General features: G+C 46.9%; 3 protein-coding genes across 3 annotated transcripts in view; 2 read left to right on the top strand and 1 right to left on the bottom strand.

The window, feature by feature from the left end:
- The window catches only part of hmgxb3 (HMG box domain containing 3), a 19,308-nt gene extending 4,013 nt beyond the window's left edge, over positions 1 to 15,295 (bottom strand). The window contains exons 1-18 of the mRNA XM_076287171.1: positions 15,074 to 15,295; positions 13,703 to 13,854; positions 12,826 to 13,000; positions 11,825 to 12,238; positions 11,618 to 11,716; positions 11,257 to 11,388; positions 10,663 to 11,012; positions 10,248 to 10,333; positions 8,592 to 8,684; positions 8,367 to 8,452; positions 6,910 to 7,011; positions 6,529 to 6,675; positions 4,855 to 5,040; positions 4,503 to 4,627; positions 3,192 to 3,319; positions 2,479 to 2,610; positions 1,125 to 1,309; positions 1 to 110 (exon numbers count right to left, since the gene is read on the bottom strand). The exon at positions 1 to 110 is cut by the window's left edge and continues 107 nt beyond it. Of these exons, the coding sequence (XP_076143286.1) occupies positions 1 to 110; positions 1,125 to 1,309; positions 2,479 to 2,610; positions 3,192 to 3,319; positions 4,503 to 4,627; positions 4,855 to 5,040; positions 6,529 to 6,675; positions 6,910 to 7,011; positions 8,367 to 8,452; positions 8,592 to 8,684; positions 10,248 to 10,333; positions 10,663 to 11,012; positions 11,257 to 11,388; positions 11,618 to 11,716; positions 11,825 to 12,238; positions 12,826 to 13,000; positions 13,703 to 13,845 (2,693 nt within the window). The 5' untranslated portion in view covers positions 13,846 to 13,854; positions 15,074 to 15,295. The remainder of the gene's footprint in view (positions 111 to 1,124; positions 1,310 to 2,478; positions 2,611 to 3,191; positions 3,320 to 4,502; positions 4,628 to 4,854; positions 5,041 to 6,528; positions 6,676 to 6,909; positions 7,012 to 8,366; positions 8,453 to 8,591; positions 8,685 to 10,247; positions 10,334 to 10,662; positions 11,013 to 11,256; positions 11,389 to 11,617; positions 11,717 to 11,824; positions 12,239 to 12,825; positions 13,001 to 13,702; positions 13,855 to 15,073) is intronic.
- A 128-nt stretch (positions 15,296 to 15,423) lies between these two features.
- On the top strand, positions 15,424 to 17,625 carry LOC143125572 (SLC35A4 upstream open reading frame protein-like). Its single transcript, XM_076287174.1, has 3 exons — positions 15,424 to 15,842; positions 16,590 to 16,688; positions 17,420 to 17,625. The coding sequence occupies exons 1-3, from the start codon at positions 15,828 to 15,830 to the stop codon at positions 17,618 to 17,620; spliced, it is 315 nt and encodes a 104-aa protein (XP_076143289.1). The 5' UTR covers positions 15,424 to 15,827; the 3' UTR covers positions 17,621 to 17,625.
- On the top strand, positions 17,616 to 19,850 carry LOC143125571 (putative UDP-sugar transporter protein SLC35A4). Its single transcript, XM_076287172.1, has 2 exons — positions 17,616 to 17,719; positions 18,123 to 19,850. Exon 2 carries the CDS (start codon positions 18,154 to 18,156, stop codon positions 19,153 to 19,155), a length of 1,002 nt encoding a protein of 333 aa, XP_076143287.1. The 5' UTR covers positions 17,616 to 17,719; positions 18,123 to 18,153; the 3' UTR covers positions 19,156 to 19,850.
- The last annotated feature ends 150 nt before the right edge of the window (positions 19,851 to 20,000 follow it).

Genomic DNA, 20,000 nt, shown 5'->3' with positions numbered 1-20,000 from the left:
ATTGGTGGGCTGGAGGGGAAGGCGGCCTGTTCCAGCGCCTCGTTCTCCATCGTCAGCCAGAAGTCATCCACCTGAACCTCGTCAGACACGGCACACTCAGGCCACGTGAACTAGAGAGGGAGAGAGAGGGAGAGAAAGAGAGAGAGAGAGTGAGAGAGAGAGAGAAACATCTCATCAGTTTCGTTGGGCGACCATGGCATTAAAGTCTTGAGTTAGTGAATTGGCTGCCATTCTTTGTTGGTAACCAAATAGCCTACACATTTTGTAATCGATGCGTACTGCGTCTCTCTCCTGCAGATTTGCGTTCCGTAGCCAAGTGTGTAATATTGCAAAAGTTGAAAAAATAAATGTGTTTATTGTACAGAAAATAAATAGTCTACTGTCATACTGTCAGTTAATAGGCTACAGTGCAGAGAAGAGTTTGGAGACTGAAGTTATGATACAACTTGGAGTTTTATGAAAATAATTTACGAACCAGAACATGGGCCATGACCATGAAGCCTCTATTTCTTGCAGCTGTTAAAACACCCGCTAGATAGTTTAAATAGCCACCAACATTCGTTTTTGCAGTACAGATTATTTCTGAAAGTTATTCCACTAGGCCTACTGGCCGATTTATCAAACGAGTGGTTTCTCGTTCGTCCTCCGCAAACCACAGGTAAGTGATGCCAAGCAATTTGTAATATGTAACACTTTTTGTGACATTCAGCAAGTATCTCCTCACCTAATAGTATCTCCTCATCTCTCCTCACCTACATCTCAATTGCATCAGTAATCTAATTTTGAAGGTTCTAAAATATGACTATATGCTGCACTGAATCTTTCTCGTTTTCTTTCATTTGTCCAGCTAACTTTTCCATTGAAACTCGCCATTTATGATTGGTTACACAGTCGACATTCTGAAATGTCCTGCATGATCAAGGCCAAATTAACCAGTCATCACGCAGCCAGTGTCAGCAGCACGAGCGCTGACAGTGACGGTGTGTTTCTGATGTCAGATTATTATGTACTAGACTGTTCTCACATTGCAGCGCTGTACTTATATGAAGTAGCATTAATCAATATGAGGGGCAGAGGGGGATAAATGTTGCCACCCTGTGTGTGTGCGTGTGTGTGTGTTTCACCTCTACATTGCGCAGCAGTAGTGTGTTGTTGCTGTTGCGTTGGGCGATCTCCACCCTGGGTGCGACGCCACACACTCCACAGATCATGTCGTTGTAGTCGCGCAGCGTCAGGCTCTCAAACGCCCAGTAGCCAGCCAGCACCAACGACACGAGCTCCGACAGCTCACACCCACTCAGCGTACTCACTAGGGCAGAGGAGCGGAGAGTCAGAGTGTGTGTGTGTGTGTTTATGCGGGGTGTGTGTGTGTGTATTTGTGCGGTGTGTTTGTGTGTGTGTGTGTTTGTCAGGGTTCCCACTCTAAGTGAAATGTAATATTCCATGACTTTTCCCTGACAAAAAAAACCCCTGAATTTCCATGACCTACTTTATAATGAACAATATACCGACCAAAGATATCAGAACAGTCCCATAGTTAGTCAGAACATTTCAGCGTGGGAGATGAATAAATGGGTATTGAATGAACAAAGTTGGGCTAACCACAACTACTCAAGCAAGCAATGAAGCTAATAACCAGATATACACCAATTCTGAGTGGAAATATATTTGTTTTAATGTATTTTGGCAAGTAAATTTTAAACTGCTACAACAAAATTCTCTGATATTCCATGACTTTGCCTCCAAAATGATAAAATTTGGTGACTTTCCATGTCTGGAATAGACTTCCCAAAATGCCATGATATTCCAGAAATTCCATGACCTTTGGGAACCTTAGGAGGACCTTTGAGAAGTTAAGTCGGTCATCAATTACAACGCCCAAGTTACGTGCCGATCTAGTTGGGGTCAGTGAAATTGAGTCAAGCTGGATGTTAATCTGTTGGGGAATAGCTGTTTTAGCGGAAAACACCAAAAACTCAGTTTTTGAGAGATTAAGCTGAAGGTGCCGATCTTTCATCCAGGCTGAAATATCCTTAAGGCATGCAGAAATCCGGTGGGTAACGCTAGAGTCATCAGGTGGGAAAGACAGGTAAAGTTGAGTGCCGTCTGCATAACAGTGATAGTCAAATCCATGGGAGCGAATGGTCTCACCTAAGGAAGTGGTGTAAATAGAGAAAACCAAGGGTCCTAATACTGATCCCTGAGGCACACCTGTGGTGAGGTCATGAGACTTAGATACCTGTCCCTGCCAAGACACGCTGAAAGAACGCCCTTTAAGGTAAGGTAAATTCCCAGTTCTGATAGTATAGAAAGGAGAATGTCATGGTTAACAGTATCAAAGGCTGCAGATAAATCTAGTAGAATTAATACTGATGACTGAGCAGAGGACTTAGCTACTCTCAGTGGTTTTGTAAGCATATGTGTGTGTGTATTTGTGCAGTGTGTGTGTATTTGTGCGGTGTGTGTGTGTGTGTGTACCTGGTTGGTTCTGGACGTTCTGCAATATGGCAACAGCAGCTTGTGCTGGATCGTGACCCAGTCTGAGGTGGTTACGGATCTTAAAGAACAGATCCAGACTCACTAGTAGCTTATTCCCCACATTAAACAGACCTGTGAACACACACACACACACACACACACACACACACACACACACACACACACACACACACACACACACACACACACACACACACACACACACACACACACACACACACACACACACACACACACACACACACACACACACACACACACACATAAATATAAATACATGGTGTTATGCATTTCTAAAATAATAAAGCCATAATAATCTGATGTCTGGGGCATTATTAGTCATTAGTAACACACACACACACACACACACACGGCATTATTAATAATCAGTAACACACACACACACACACACACACACACACACACACACACACACACACACACACACACACCAGCCCATAGAGACTAAGAGACTATAAAGTGATCTGATAATCTGATGTCTGACACATTATTAGTCATTAGTAACACACACACACACACACACACACCAGCCAATAGAGACTATAAAGTGATCTGATAATCTGATGTCTGAGGCATTATTAGTCATTAGTAACATCTGCGGTGGTAGTGTAGTGGTTAAGGAGCTGGGCTGGCGTGCAGTACTGTGTGTGTGTGTGTTTGTGTGTGTGTACCTGGGTGTATATCTATGAGGCTGTGTAGGGCCAGGCACTGTGTGTTGGTGCAAATCTTCAGCTGAATGGAGGCTGTCTGCAGATGAGACTCAGTCAGTAACCAGCAGTCCTCCTGCCCTGCAACAGAGCTACACACACACACACACGCACATACACACAAACCACAGAAGGAAAACACATTACTAAAGGCGAGCTAAAGACGTTACTCAAAGTGCATGTGTGCATGAAAGTAAACAGTGTGTTCTTGTAACTTATTAATACTAACCATCATGATTTATAGTAATACTGACCATCATGACTAATAGTAATACTAACCCACTCTATATCTGTAACTTGCCTAATGACTAATAGTTATACTAACCCACTCTATATCTGTAACTTGACTAATGACTAATAGTTATACTAACCATCATGACTAATAGTAATACTAACCATCATGATTATAGTAATACTAACCATCATGACTAATAGTAATACTAACCCACTCTATATCTGTCTTTCTTCCCCCTTACCTCACTTGTGAGGTATACCATTACCAGTCATCAGCCATCCTTGTGTTTGGCCCTCAACTCACCTGAAGTCCCATCCCTACGACTGCCCTATCATCGCCTATTGCTGTCCTCTTACCCGGATTCCTGGCCCGTGCAGCCTAGCGACCCACTACTTGCCCTACGACAACTCCTAATCCCCCTGGACAATTCATTCCTACACTGGACTATTTGAACTTTCTGACACTAAATGGAATTCATGCATTATCATACTGGAAATGTAACCATCCCACCTCTTTGTAACATACACCTCAGGTGACTTTAAACACCATGTTCTATTCTCTACACCTAACTAACCTATTCATTTATCTGACCCTAGGCAGATGGGTCAGGCTCTTGAGTCGTGGATCTGCTCAAGGTTTCTTCCTATATGTATCTCCAATTCTAGCGCCATGAGACATGTGTTATGTTTTGGCGCTCTATAAGTGAAATTAAATTGAAATTGAAATTGTAATGTGTGTGTGTGTGTGTGTGTGTGTGTGTGTGTGTGTGTGTGTGTGTGTGTGTGTGTGTGTGTGTGTGTGTGTGTGTGAGAGAGAGAGAGAGAGAGAGAGAGAGAGAGAGAGAGAGTGTGTGTGTGTGTGAGTGTATGTGTGTGTGTGAGAGAGACAGAGAGTGTGTGTGTGTGTGTGTGTGTGTGTGAGAGAGAGAGAGAGTGTGTGTGTGTGAGTGTGTGTGTGTGTGTGTGTGTGTGTGAGAGAGAGAGACAGAGAGAGAGAGAGTGTGTGTGTGTGTGTGTGTGTGTGTGTGTGTGTGTGTGTACCTCTGTCCTCCCTTAAACAGAGGGAACTGGCAGAGGCTGCAGTGTTCTGCGGGCGACTCGTAGAAACGCGGCCAACTGCTCTGGAGCTGGGCACTCAGCTGCTCATCTGTAGAGGACACTACCACCTGCACACACACACACACACACACACACACGCACACACAACATACAGACACAGACACACACACACACACATAAACACACACGCACACACACACACACAGACACAAACACTGTCACAGGTGTACAAAAATATGTATGTATGTAAGTGTGTGTGTGTACCTGTGTGTTGTTGAGTTCCTGAATGAGTGTGAGTGTTTATGTGTGTGTGTGTGTGAGAGTGTGTGTGTACCTGTGTGTTGTTGAGCTCCTGAATGAGTGTGAGTGTATCCTGAAGTTCTCCCTCACTCTCTGGAATCTGTAGGCATTGCCGTAGCAACTGGAGTGTGTTCTGTCTCTGGACGTCTCTCTGCGCTGCAGTCAGCGGAGTGTATGGATCTAACACACACTCTGCATCAATTCTGCAGTCCTCAGCAACCTGCACACACACACACACACACACACACACACACACACACACACACACATTAGTTTAAATATAAATCATTTGAACGCAACACAAATCTTTGCTGCTGTTGTTGAATTGAGTCAAGATCAGCAGCTGTCATTAAATCTAGATTATTAGCGGTGACGTGGGCATTAGCGCTGGTGTGGGCATTAGCGCTGGTGTGGCCATTAGGGCTAGCGTGGGCATTAGCACTGGCGTGGGCATTAGGGCTGGCGTGGGCATTAGGGCTGGCGTGGGCATTAGGGATGGCGTGGGCATTAGCTCTAGTGTGTTATAATGGCTTTATTCTAAATGTATGTCTAAATAGTTATAGTCCCCTGTGATTGTCAATGTAGTAAATACGAAGGAAGATTGCGAAGGAAGACGACAAAATATTTTATCATAAGTGCCTTTCGTTTACACGGCGACCCTGCCATCGGGGCTTGAAGACGCAAAAATCTGAAGACTCCTTCCAGAGTGTAGCGTTTTGAAGACGACCCGGGTTGCGTCTCCGTCTAAACGGCTAAACCAAAGATCCTTGATTACCTCTCTGGCTAAACTGTCAAATTAGAATGTCTGCGCGTGACGTACCGGGGTTCTATCACACGAATATCACATACTCTTGCGTCTTCATATAAACAAAGATTTCCCCCTGAGAATGCTCGTCTAAACGCGAATAAAAAAATGAAGACGAGACGCCACTTCTGCGTCTTCTCTTTTCATCGTCACCGTATAAACGTAGCCTTAGTCGACGTAATCGACCACTGCGCCGGGATTAGTGTGTGCTTCACCTCACTGTGTGTTCACTGTGTGCTGAGTGTGTTTCACTAATTCATGGAGTGCTTGTCAAAACGTTATAGCTGGATTATACTGAATAATGCTTACTGATGTTAAAGCGCACACGCTGTTTAAAGCCATACAAAATGGTAAACTAGAACAGAACTAGAGGTAACTTTAGCCTTTATAGGGCTGTATAAAGTTGTCCAAATGAATAGGTCGTTATTAGGCGTTGTTGTTGTGAAGATATTGCATGTGGATGTTGTACTATGTAGGCTACGTTTTAGGTGACCAATGCATGAATGAAACCGGGAAACGGATAAATATTATCAACGCTTTGAATGTTTCGTTGCGGGGGGAGGCATAATCATACTTATTTAGATTGTAATACATAATGTTTTTGAACAGTTACTCATGCTTAGATTGTTAATACGTAATGTTTTTGAACAGTTTACTTCATGAGCGTCTAACAAAAGTAGGCTGATAGCCATGTGAAGGTGAAGGTGAAACTGTTCATGGCACAGGTGACATTTCACGTTTTTGCCCTTCAGTTGAGTTAAAAATAAAATGGACACGAAATAACAAACACTTGATTTTGTTTTAAAAATTAGTCATTTAGATTAGTCGACTAATCAAAAAATTAGCCGAAAGATTAGTCGTTAGAAAATGAGTCGTTAGTGGCAGCAGTAGTTAGCATCTCACCGTAGCTTTGCTCTTGCGTGCGGGGTTCTTGCTGAGTTCCCAGCCACAGGCGGGGCAGTGGGCGGGCTTATGACGGTTCTTGTACACATAGTCACATCCAGGGTTCTTACAGCGACCACGGCCACGTGCCGTCGACAGGCCCAAGTCCTAACACACACACACACACGATGCCACATGATGCTGTAGTTCATGTATGACACTTTTTTGCTCGATGACTATTTACTGTCCACATTATTTACACAAAGCTTTGTTATTAGAGCCCACAGGATTACACAAACTTGAATTGCAAATACAAATGTAGGAAACCAGTCAAACAATCACACACACACACACACACACACACACACACACACACACACACACACACACACACATTCTCACCAGGTTGGCACCAGTGTTTTGCTTGAAGGGGACCATGGACAGCATCTTCAGGCTGTTTTCTGTGATGATAAACTGACCACTGGTCAGACGGGATGCAGGCTTCTAAGAACACACACACACACACACACACACACACACACACACACACACACACACAATGCACAATTACTAATAACACAGAGGTCTGAGAACACATGCACAAGAGTTTGTTCATGTATGTGTGTGTGTGTGTTAGGGCTACACAAAAATCACAATCATAATCGCAATCATACTTGCAATATGAACCAACGCAATTACCTAACTGCAAAAGCTACAAATAATCGTGCACAGCTAATTTAGTTGAATTAATGACTCTCATATGCATGCCCTCCTTGACTCCGCCCCTTCTGATTGGTGGGTGTGTGTAGCGCGTGAGGGGCACAGACATTCTGATTGGTGGGTGTGTGTAGTGCGTAAGAGGCACAGACATTCTGATTGGTGGGTGGGTGTAGCGCGTAAGGGGCACCTTCCATTTTGATTGGTGAGCTTCACAGTCGGTCTGGGGTCCTGTGCTTTTTGTGCACTAGGCGTGCTCACCAATCAGGGTTTGCACAAATTAAAGGGACGTTTGGAATATTGAACTGAATCAATTCATTGACATTCCAAAATCATATCGCAAATCGCAATATCTGTCCGAAAAATCGCAATTCTATATTCTCTCCAATTTGTGCAGCCCTAGTGTGTGTGTTTGGTATGTGTAAGTGTGTGTGAGTGTGTGTGTGTGTTTACCTGCTCTGGGGTTGGGGGAGGTAGAGTGTGTGTGTGTGGTATGTGTAAGTGTGTGTGAGTGTGTGTGTGTGTGTGTTTACCTGCCCTGGGGTTGGGGGAGGTAGAGTGTGTGTGTGTGGTATGTGTAAGTGTGTGGTATGTGTAAGTGTGTGTGTTTGTGTTTACCTGGTCTGGGGTTGGGGGAGGTAGAGTGTGTGTGTGTGGTATGTGTAAGTGTGTGTGAGTGTGTGTGTGTGTGTTTACCTGCTCTGGGGTTGGGGGAGGTAGAGTGTGTGTGTGTGGTATGTGTAAGTGTGTGTGAGTGTGTGTGTTTACCTGCTCTGGGGTTGGGGGAGGTAGAGTGTGTGTGTGTGGTATGTGTAAGTGTATGTGAGTGAGTGTGTGTGTGTGTGTGTGTTTACCTGCTCTGGGGTTGGGGAAGGTAGAGTGTGTGTATGTGGTATGTGTAAGTGTGTGTGAGTGTGTGTGAGTGTTTACCTGCTCTGGGGTTGGGGGAAGTAGAGTGTGTGTGTGTGTGGTATGTGTAAGTGTGTGTGAGTGTGGTATGTGTAAGTGTGTGTGAGTGTGTGTGTGTGTGTTTACCTTCTCTGGGGTTGGGGGAGGTAGAGTGTGTGTGTGTGTGTGTGTGTGTGTGTGTGTGTGTGTGTGTGTGTGTGTGTGTGTGTGCGCGTGTGCGTGTGTGTGCTTACCTGCTCTGGGGTTGGGGGAGGTAGAGCGTGCCCAAGCTGTTTCAGTGTACTGGGTTTTAGACCAGAGATTTCACAGGGGACTTTTACTGCAGAAAACACACAGATATATGCACTTAACCACACACACATGGATATACATACACTTATACAAACAAACACATGTGGTAATGTCATATACAACTTTTTACTGTGACAGCAATGTTTGTGTGTGTGTGTGTGGTCTACCTGTTTTAATGGTGCTGCTGTTCTTAACTTCAATCTTGGGCTTGTTGGAAGGAGGGACAGTGATAAACTGCACTACAGTAGCTGGGGAAGGAACTGGTCTCGCGCACACACAGACACAGACATACACACACACACAATACGTTTTACCAGCTTATCATAAAGTAAACAATCTGATGCTTTTAAACAGAACACTGGCACCATCGTCCCACAGTACTGTGTGTGTGTGTGTGTGTGTGTGTGTGTGTGTGTGTACAGTACATGCATGCGTGCGTGCATGCATGCATATTTGTGTCCAACGTGTGTGTGTGGGTGTGTACATGTGTGCGTGCGTGCATGCGTCTTTGTGTCCAACGCGTGTGTGTGTGTGCAGGGGTGGAGTGGGGCACTAAAATCCACTGGGGAAATTCTGACCCCCCCCCCCCCCTTATATCAATAACACAAACAAAATGTATGTCAATTTTTATCTGGATGAGGACCCAGATTATGTTATGTTACTTTGTGTGGAACTCCTAAGTCTGTTCTAACGGCAGCCAAGTCTATGCATTTGGGAAGGACTTAACTTAAATATGAAACCTGCCCACTAAATGGCCCACTAATTAGTCATTAGGCTACATACATAACATTTGATTAGCTTGTGCTAGTTCCTGCCTAGCAATAACGTCAATGCTTTAGCTCCGCTAACCCTTCTCTTCTTGCCTTCCATGTGTAAAACAACAAGCAACCACGCAAATCCATCGACTGTCATAAATCCTGTAGTTTTCCTCGAACTTGCTCGCTTATAGGGTCATGACATTAGACGACATTAATTATTTGTGACCATGAAAGTTCTGTAACAAAGACCTCAGCTCTAGTGGAAATTAAATTAAATTAAATTAAGATTGGCTACACAAAGATCAGTAGATTGATGGGAGAGATGAGTGTGCAGGGTAACCTAACCATGACTGAGATATAGACAGTGAGCGAGTGGTATAAATATCTCTTTAGTGTATTATTGGAGATTTTCGCGGAGAATTATGAGAGTCAATTATTTCGATGAATTCTAAAGGCTGGCTGCGTAGGCTATGTCTCACGGCCGCGTCGAAGAGTCTATGGGCCGGCCCACCGGGAAAAGTCCCGATTGCCACTCCGCCCCTGTGTGTGTGTGTGTGTGTGTGTGTGTTACGACCCTGTGCCCCTTCAAGCCTTCTCCTGTCAGTGCACGGGCAAGGCTGGACCTGGTTGGGCTAATGCCCTCATTGATTACACCTATGGTTAGGGTGGGGGTAAGGGGTTTCCTATCTCTCTCATTAGGCACTTTTTCTTCCTTCTTACAGGCACTCACTTTGATTCTCTCACACTTGCACTTTGCTCTCTCCCCTCATTTCTAACTCTACCTCTCTTTCTCTTTCTTTGTCTTTAGGCCTACTTCATCTAGCTTCTCACATACTGACCCTCTTTTCATCCATACATCCATCCATACACGCACGCCACCACTCCCATTCATTTCCCCCTAGACATTTTGCTATTGGTAACCTTGTGCTTTACTTTAATAAATTAATATATTTGGTTTGAACCTTGTTGTCCGTGTCCCTCTTTATGTTTCGGTCTGGGAACGAGCTGGCCGTAACAGTGTGTGTGTGTGTGTGCGTGTGTGTGTGTGCGTGTGTGTGTGTGTACCTGCTTTGGTGGGAGCTGGCAGTATTGCTCTCACGGGACGCTTCTGTCCAGCACCTGCACTTCTGGCTCTCCCTCGAGCACGACCACTGAAAAAACATGACCACACACACACACACGCACACACACACATACATTATACACACACACACACACACACACACACACACACACACACACACACAGAAATACATTATACACACACACACACACACATACATACATTATACACACACACACACACACACAACACAAATACATGTTATAACATATGTATGAATAGGCCCATCCCACAGCCTCGGGGTGGAGCCTTTGAAGGAGAACTTGTGAGAACATTTTTCACAAAGATCTCCATTTCTCGAGTACTGTCAGAGCGAGTACTGTCAGATCAAAACACAAAACGTCAGCAGTGACTCACCTGGAGGTTTTCCTGCCAGCCCCCTCAGCACCATCAGCAGCTGTGTCAGGCCTCGTGTCTGTGCCAGTCCTGGTGCCCGCGTGGGCAGCGCTGGCACTCGTGGCGTTCTGCTCCACACTCTCCGTGCCAGCGACCTCTGGTGGTTGGGTGGGTGCCCGCCGTTCCCGCGGCAACCGGACGATCGTCTGGTGCTCCTTAGCGTTAGCTTTCGCTCTAGAGTTCAGATGGGCGGGAGGCTCTGCCTCTTCTGGGTGTGGTGCGGAGGGAGGGGGAGGGTCCTTCTGTGGTGTCCGTGGTGATGGCTTGTCGTTGCCAGGCAGCGCACCTGCTTTATCGGAGTCTCTCTTCCCCTGTGACATGGACAGGCAATCAGCCAATTGGGCAAAGGGCATCTAGGGGTGTATGTGTGTGTGTGTGTGTGTGTGTGTGTGTGTGTGTGTGGGTGCGTATCTGTGTCTGTGAGTGAGTAAGTGAGTGAGTGAGAGAATGTGTGTGCGTGTGTGAGTCAGTCAGTGAGTGAGTGAGTGAGTGAGTGAGTGAGTGAGTGAGTGAGTGTGTGAGTGAGTGAGTGAGTGAGTGAGTGAGTTCACTCACCACAGCGATCCACTTGCCCCCCAGGTGAAGCCCACACAGCGGGCAGAGGGGGGGTTTGTGCCGTGTGACGTAGGTGAAGGGGCAACCGGGCGTGTGGCAACTGCCCCTCCCTCTCCGGGTGTACTTGATGGACTAAACACACCCACACACACACACACACACACGCACACACACCACAAAGAGTTACAATATTAACAGAAGAAGACAAGAACATTAGAGCAGGAAAGACATACTCATAAACACACACACACACACACACACACACAGACGCACGCATGCACGCACACACACACACACACACACACACACAGACGCACGCATGCACGCACACACACACACTGAGAGGAATAGCAGCACACACCAGTTTGACGGGAGGCTTGGGGGCGGAGTCCACGCTGGACATGAGGGGCAGCATGAGCACGGAGCTGGCGGGGGTCATGACCTTGCTCTCCAGAACGTTCTGCAACAGTTGGGGTCAAAAGTCAAGGGTCAGGGGTCGCAACTCCACACATAGCCCTTACAGCTCCTCAGTCACATTTCAAACTGCCAATCAAATCCAGCTGCTCACCTGATTGGGTATGATGGCCACCAGGTGGGTGGAGTCTGTCTTCAACAGCCCCTCCTCCATAGCCATGCCAACTGCAGTCGTGTGTGTAGCCTCCTGCTCTTTGATGGGGCAGCTGGCCGGCGTGTGTGTGAGAGTGTGTGGCTGAGGCAGCGTTGCCACAGCGACAGAGGCGGCCGCAGCTGTGTCATCTCTAGGCATCTCCATGGCGACGCTCTGCTCGGCCAGCTCCACCTCGCTGCCCAGCGCCATCGGAGAGAATAGCGGAGACTCGCCGCCGGCGTCCACACACACCTCCACTGCCCCGGCCACCTGCTCGTCCAGCATGCCGCCTTTCGGCAGCAGCACAAAGCTCGCCCGCGGGAGAATCCTCCGGAACCCCGGAACATCCTGGGACGCAACAGCTGAGACGGCTCTCTGTGGGGTCAAAGAGGAGAGGTCGTAGGTCAGGGAAGGAACCCGATGAGGCGTTGTAAATAAAGAGTGAAAAAAAAGGAACAGAGAGTGTAGCTCCTCTCTCTATTTAAGATGTAAGACTTATTTAGAATGCCAGTGAGCATCGCTACCTGTGGAGCATTCCTTTGCCTTGTGTTAGTTAAGCTATAATCAGACCAGATGTGCTATAAGTATAAGTATAAGTATATATACTCTTTTGATCGCGTGAGGGAAATTTGGTCTCTGCATTTATCCCAATTCGTGAATTAGTGAAACACACTGCACACAGTGAGGTGAAGCACACACTAATCCCAACGCAGTGAGTTGCCTGCAACAACAGCGGCGCTCGGGGAGCAGTGAGGGGTTAGGTGCCTTGCTCAAGGGCACTTCATCCATGGCCTACTGGTCCGGGTTCGAACCGGCAACGCTCCGGTTACAAGTCCGAAGCGCTAACCAGTAGGCCACGGCTGCCCCAATCAGATCAGATGTGTTATGATATGATCTATGATAGTAGTTAGTTCTGCTCTAGTGAAACCAGTTCTGACAGCACTCGGCTGGGTTCTGCTGACCTGCGTGAGTCCGTCCCGCTCCATCAAGGCCCGGTCCAGGTAGAAGGCCTTATCGGCCACGCTGAGCCTCCTCCAGCTCTCGCTGATGCGCTTGTTGATCTCCGACTGCGGCAGGTCCGGGTGCTCCTGCTGGAGACGCTGGTGCACGTCAAAGTAGTACAGCAGATACGCTGACCTGACACACACACACACACACACACACACACACACACACACACAGTCACTAAATACAGCTCAGGGTGCTCTTGTTGCAGACCCTGGTGCACGTCAAAGTAGCACAGCAGGTATGTCAACCTTTACTTTCACCAGTTTTCAACATCATGGCACCATTTTAGCACTAAAAAGGCACCAATGCGTCGAGAACTGTCCAGAAAGGTCCAGAACAGTGGAGCTTCATAGCACAATGCCAGACATTCTAGACAATTCGGCCTATAATTCCGTTTATGACAGACATTCCAGACAATTTTGCCCATACGTCAGAAGCCTATACCAGAAAAAAGGGCTAATCATATCCGCTTGTTGAGCGATAACGTTGATTATGACACATACACACACACAATAAAAATAATGTGTACAGACTATATTTAAAACATATGTTTAGATCACTGATTAAGTTGGATACTCAAATCAGTGTTGATGGTTGAAAAAATTATCTTTGCATGCTTTTGTACAAAACAATTACAGACAGATGATAAAACAGAATGTAAAAAGCAGGTTAAGAGTATACCAAGTTGACAATCGCCGTCAGAATCAATGCTCTGGATTACTGCAGAATCAATGTCATATCAGAATCAATCAATCAATCAATCAATCAATCAATCAATATGTTTTGTGTGTGTGTGTGCATGTGTGTGTGCGAGCATACACGTGTGTGTACCTGGGTTTCTTTGTTTTGTCGAGACGTTCTGCGTGGCCTTTGGGCTTTCTCCTCCTCTTGGGTGAAGGAACCTCCAGCGAGGAGTAGCAGCTCTCCACCTCCTCCTCCAGCCTTACCTCCGCGTCCTCAAACACAGCCTCCATCTCCCTCACCTTCCACCACACACACACATACACACACACACACATACCACACCACATACACATTAAAATGCTTGCTTTTGAATCCAAAAGGCAGGCAAGGAAAACAAGATCCAAACTTTGGGTAGAGGTGACAGGTCTACACGGCTCACACATTTTTGCAGGTTTGTCCATTTACAACACTTAAGGATAAACAAAACATATTTGACACCATATTTGATAAACAAAACATCTTTGACACCATATTTGATAAACTGAACATATTTGACACCATATTTGATAAACAAAACATCTTTGACACCATATTTGATAAACTGAACATATTTGACACCATATTTGCATGTTCCCTGTGATGGCTGAGATGGAGCAGTATGTTGCAAGTCTTTTGGCCGCACACACACACACACACGCGCACAGACACACATAATATAAAATCAATCATATTAAGGTCTCAGTGGCACACAGCATGTGGTAATCTAGGGTGATTAATAAAATAGCCATATATAGTGTTTGATGGCCCTTGTATAGCCAAACATGACAAATATGGCTCCTTGGGGGCAGGACTGCATCAACGTTCCTGTCTCATCTGTAATTCACTATAGAGGCTATTAGCTTTTGGATCCAGCACCATGATCTGACCAAAGCTTGGTGGGGGGGGGGACTTCAAGGGGCGGCTCATTTAGACATGCAATGTTGATGCAAATGATACCTGGTTGTCATTCTTGAGGCCGTGGCCTGCTATATATGTAGCACAAATACCAGACTGTGTCAGTAACACGTTAATTACAACCCACAACGCGCTATGACTTGTTTCTAGCCTGATTTGGTATAACTATGGAGTCTAACAGAGCAGCGTTGGGACCGCGCCTCCGACTACATAGAATCCGACTCAGGTCTGCCCTCCGCGGATAAGCAAAGCAAAGAGCCATGTCTGAGTCATTCCACAAACGGCAAAAGTAGCTAAGCGCCTGACAAGGACAACTTGAGGCCTGTGACTATGGCTAGAATATTAGCTTGTGTAACACAATCATATAAACCTTAAATTAAGAAAATGTATCACTATTTTAAGGACATTATACAATAGCTTTCTACACCGCAGACTCGTACTGATGTTTTCTGAAGCTGTCTGATATCTCCCTCCCGTAAGAAAATCCTGAGTACTTGTGTGTCTCCATACTGACTTCAGCCTCGACGAATTATCCAATGAGCGACTGCCTTGTTGCAACCTTACCTGGTTTGCAATTGTAATACTCCCCAGTCCAGCTAAACGTCAGATCAGATATACTTGAAATGATCAAAGCATGATATGTTTGGTCTATTCGTCGAATTTGACTATGTTAGAAGCTCTTATAATAATTCAGAAAGACTCTCTTTTCGTCTTCGTACTTCTCCAGGATTTCGTTAAAATGGCGCTCTGTTGCTAAGGTTGACAACCAATCATGTGACAGAATGAATCAGCATCAGCCAATCGTGTGACACGTTTTAAACACGTGAAAGCGTTTCTGCTGTTGTTTGTAGCAGGAATTGGTAGCATTTTTGATTTTTTCCCCGCTGTGTAGAGTAGTGAACATGTCATAAAGTTACTATCTAACTTGTTTCCAAGTTTAGCCTACTGTTCTACACATTAATCGCAAGTGCCAGTGACTGATTTCATACATCACTGAATCGCTCCGATACAACTCCGCTATCAGACCTATTGTCGCAGGACAGGCAACTTTGTAACTAAATTAGGGATACCCCCTCATTGCTAATTAGCGCACTGAAGAACAAGGAAACTTCTCCGAGGGATTGTTTTGGCAGACAGATTAAGCATGTGTATGATAATGATAACGATAACAGAGAATTTAGACAGGCTCTGATGACAAGTGAACACAACCGCCCACTACAAGTTTCCAAAACGCAGACCAAAGAAATCCAACGTAGTGGCAAGAAATGTCATTCAGGCAAGATGAATCGAGTATCGAAAGCCATATTTGTTAGCAAACATGGCGGATGACAAGGTGAGTGAGTGCTGCACACCATTTATTCTTTTTAATGCATGCGATCTGCGCTATGACACAGCTCAGACAGGTCGTGCAACCGTTGCTTAGATCAACTCTCGTCTTTTTTTAATGTTTTGACCACTCGTCATACGAGCTGGGAAATGCTAACGTATAACTTGGTTTCGTCACGACTGCTAGCTAGTAGCAGCGTCTTCGCGACACCGGATAACATTAGGTTAGGAACTAACGTCAGTTTAAGTAGGTAGATAATCAGGGAACGTTACATTTGCCCGTTTTCTTGCTAGGTATAGATAAGTGCAGATCTTGTATTCAGGGTTATCCCTTAGTTCCCCCTGCAGTCATGCTTTACGTGACACCGTTAAGCGTCCGTCGGTTGGTTTCGTGACTTGAAGGAAGCCTGCTGCTCATGCACTAACGTTAAGTGTGACATGGGTACCCCGAATGCGTTTTGTGAGGTCCCGTGCAGGGGCAGACAGGGGCGGATTTCTCAGCCTTAGCTAGATGAATGCAACTAATTCAATTAATTAACACTGCAGTTGAACACAGTAAACTCAGCTTTGTGATGTGTGATGATGTCCTAGTCAGTCAGTCAAACTGTGCCACTGTGTCAGGCATAACAAACAATTACGGATCATTCTAAAACTCCAACACAATGATCTGGAGGCAGCAAACAAAAGTTTGTGCTTAAGTGGTGTGTGTGTGTGTGTGTGTGTGTGTGTGTGTGTGTGTGTGTGTGTGTATAAGGACACCGTGACACAGCTTAAGGACCTGGCGGAGCTGAAGGATCAGTTGGAGAATATCCAGAGACGTGTGGAGAACGAGGTGCAAGCAGGAATACCCCAAGTCAGTGTCACACACACACACCCACACCCACACACACACTCAAGGTGCAAGCAGGAATACTCCAAGTCAGTATCGCACACAAACACACACACTCTATACACACACACACACACACACACACACAAAGTGCAAGCAGGACTACCCCAAGTCAGTATCGCCACTCTACACTAGTTGTGTTTACATAGACACTTTAATCTGATTAGAATCGGAATAATGGCTTAATTAGAATAAAATATTATATAAACACCTTGATCGGAATAAGACTGCCAATCCAATTAGAATTTGTAGCTTCTCCAGCAAAAGCAAAGTAAAACAGCAACGGCTATTCTGATAAAAGATTCTAGAGCGCTTGAGAGCACCTGATTGGAGTGGAATGTAACCATGTAAGATTCTAGAGCGCTTGAGGGCACCTGATTGGAGTGGAGCGTACCCCATGTAAGATTCTAGAGGGCTTGAGAACTTGATTGGAGTGGAGCGTACCCCATGTAAGATTCTAGAGGGCTTGAGCACCTGATTGGAGTGGAACGTACCCCATGTAAACAGATGGCGCAAAATGTTCATTCTGAATAGTTTAATCGGAATGACAAAAAAACTGTCTATGTAAATGTGGCTAATTTGCCAGAGAAAGACCTGTACATATATTATTCACCCAAGTTGAGATGTAATTTGAGGTTTATTTTTTAGAAACACAGTGTAGACTAACTAGTGTGTGTGTGTGTGTGATTTTGCAGGGTGGCTCTGTCTTGGCTTCCCCTTTCCTGAAGGGTGCCGTAGCTGGCTATCTGATGGCAAAGTTACGCTCGACAGCCATTTTGGGTGTGTGTCTGGGCATCTGCACAGGTGCGTTTGTGGCGCAGAACTACCCCATCCCCGACATCGAGCAGACCCTGCGGGACTACGCCAACTCCCTGAAGAAAGGCCCCAGCAACTGAGCTGTGGCACCGCACTGCTGCCCTCTGCTGGCGAGAGAGGGAAGGGCAGTCAGATAGACTGCCTCAATGCTGGACACACAGACTCGTCCAGCATACCAGGTGCCTTGCCCTCAGATCCAACCTGGACCGCACTGGACTGGCAGAGTTTACATTATTCCTGTGCTCAATCTAAATTAGGATGTTAATCATGCGTGTTCCCTGAGACGACTGGAGCCGTGAGTGTGACTGTGAGTATGTGTGAGTGTGTGTGTGAGTGAGAATGGAGGCCGGCTCTGCTGCTTTAACTGTTAATGTTGCTATTGCACTATGGACTGCCACTCGGCGGTGTTGAGAGGTGACCCCTAGGGGAAGCTGTTTTGAGGTTGTTGTCATAGTAAATACCCCCTGACCTCTGACCTCTGGGGATGAATGAACTGGTAACTCTGGTGGTCCACCCCGATGGAGTTTGGTTTTGATGCTGTTTGTTTGTGATGTTGTTTTTATTTAGTTTATTTATAATTAGGTTTATGCCTGTGAGAAGTCCCCTGTAATCAATGATTGTGATTGATAATCTGAGTGCGGAGCCCCCCGAGCCTGTCCGTGGTGACCTCTGGCGTCGGGGGCGCGTCTGCTGTCTCTCCTCGCGCTGGCCTCTCCTGCTCTGCCTGCTGGTTCTGATTTACGGTTCCCACGCCCCCCTCATTGCGCTCACCCAATCAGACGGCCGCGTCCCCTACAGCCCCTCCTCCTGCGTTGTCCTCATCGAGCTCACCAAGCTGCTGGTTTCCACGGCGACGCTGCTGGCCACCAAGGGCGGGTCGGCCCTGTGTGACGCGCCGGTCCACTGGGTCCTAGCGCTGCCCTACGCGGCTCCTGCGCTGCTCTACGCCCTCAACAACAACCTGGTGGTGTACATGCAGGCTCACATGGACCCCAGCACCTTCCAGCTGCTAAGCAACCTCAAGATCGTCACCACGGCGACGCTCTACTCGTCGTGCCTGGGCAGGCGGCTGCGGCCTGTCCAGTGGCTGGCCCTGGGGCTGCTCACGCTGGCCGGGGGAGCGCACAGCTACAGCAGCCTGGACGGGGAGGCCCAGACTGGGCCAGAGGGCCACCGGGGCCCCAGGCTGCACGTGACGGGGCCGGGCCTGCTGCTGCTGCTCCTCTACTGCGCGGCCTCGGGGCTGGCTGCCGTGGTGACCGAGCGCGCTCTCAAGGGCCAGCGGCTGCCGCTCAGCCTGCAGAACATCTTCCTGTACAGTTGGGGCGTGGCCATCAACGTCGCCTCCCACGTGGCCGGAGTCGGCGAGGGGCGGGGCTTCCTGGAGGGCTTTTCTGCGCTGGTGTGGCTGATTGTGATTGGGCAGGCGGCGGCGGGGCTGATGATGTCAGTGGTGATGAAGCACGGCAGCGGAATCCTGCGGCTTTTCGTCATCTCCGCGGCCATGCTGGTCAACAGCGCCTTCTCCTGGGCACTGCTGGGACTGCAGCTCACACCCCTCTTCCTGCTGCCGACAGGACTCGTCGCTCTCGCTGCCTACCTGTACTACAGGTAACGGCCAAGGGACTAGTGACCTGTACTACAAGTAAGGTAGTGACCTGTTCTACAGGTAACAGCCAGGTTCCCCAAGTCGCAGGCAGCATACCTGAATTACAGGTGAAATGCAGCTACACAATGTGTGTACCTCAGTTTGTTTTTTTGTCCACTGATTTGGGCAGTGACACGGTTAACCTGTTTGTGTTTCTGTCCACTGATTTGGGCAGTGACACGGTTAAAACCCGTTTGCTTTTCATCCATTCTGTTGCTGCTGTGTAGAATTTGGTTTCATTCATGGGATTCCTTCCCATCGCACAAGAGAACCCCCCCCACACACACACACACGTCCAGTGTCCAGTTAAAACCCACCCCACCAGTGCTGATGTCTTAAAACCCAGAGTCCCTTTAAGTAGAGTGTGTGTGTGAGAGAGAGAGATATTTCGGATTTCCCCTACCCTCCTCCCCAACCCTGTAGTCAGTGATCCGGCCAGTACATCACACACAGAGGGAGCTGTCGCATCTTATCTCAACCCTTTTATACAATCATTTCAAGGTGTGTGTTGGTGAACTTTCTGTTTCAGCCAAAACAGGAAGGGAGATTTTAAGGTGACCACAGAGGTGGAGTGTGTGGCGTGTGTGAAGTGGTCCGACCGTACGAGCCCATGCCATGTATGACACACCAGAGTGCTAATAAAGACTGGATTGCTATCTGAATGGAGAGAACTCTAGTGTGTGTTTGACTGACTTTGAAGTTACTCGTGTGTGTCCGCCTATAGCGGCTTTGCAGATGAAACTTAAACACAGTCCTTCTAACTATTCACCTTAACCAAATCCAACCCCTGACAGAGAGAGATCAGTCATACA

Source organism: Alosa pseudoharengus, unplaced genomic scaffold (genome assembly GCF_046254945.1).
Source record: "Alosa pseudoharengus isolate Yale_2024_CS ecotype anadromous, Long Island Sound unplaced genomic scaffold, YU_APseudo_1.1 YU_APseudo_1.1_scf_16, whole genome shotgun sequence".
Lineage (NCBI taxonomy): Eukaryota > Metazoa > Chordata > Actinopteri > Clupeiformes > Clupeidae > Alosa > Alosa pseudoharengus.
The sequence above is the reverse complement of the archived record's forward strand: the minus strand, read 5'-3'. Positions and strand labels throughout refer to the sequence as shown.

Coding starts and splice junctions, on each gene's coding strand:
- LOC143125572 (XM_076287174.1), top strand. Junction 16,689..17,419: donor TGCAAGCAGGAATACCCCAA/GTCAGTGTCACA, acceptor GTGATTTTGCAG/GGTGGCTCTGTCTTGGCTTC.
- LOC143125571 (XM_076287172.1), top strand. CDS start 18,154: ATGATTGTGATTGATAATCTGAGTGCGGAGCCCCCCGAGCCTGTCCGT.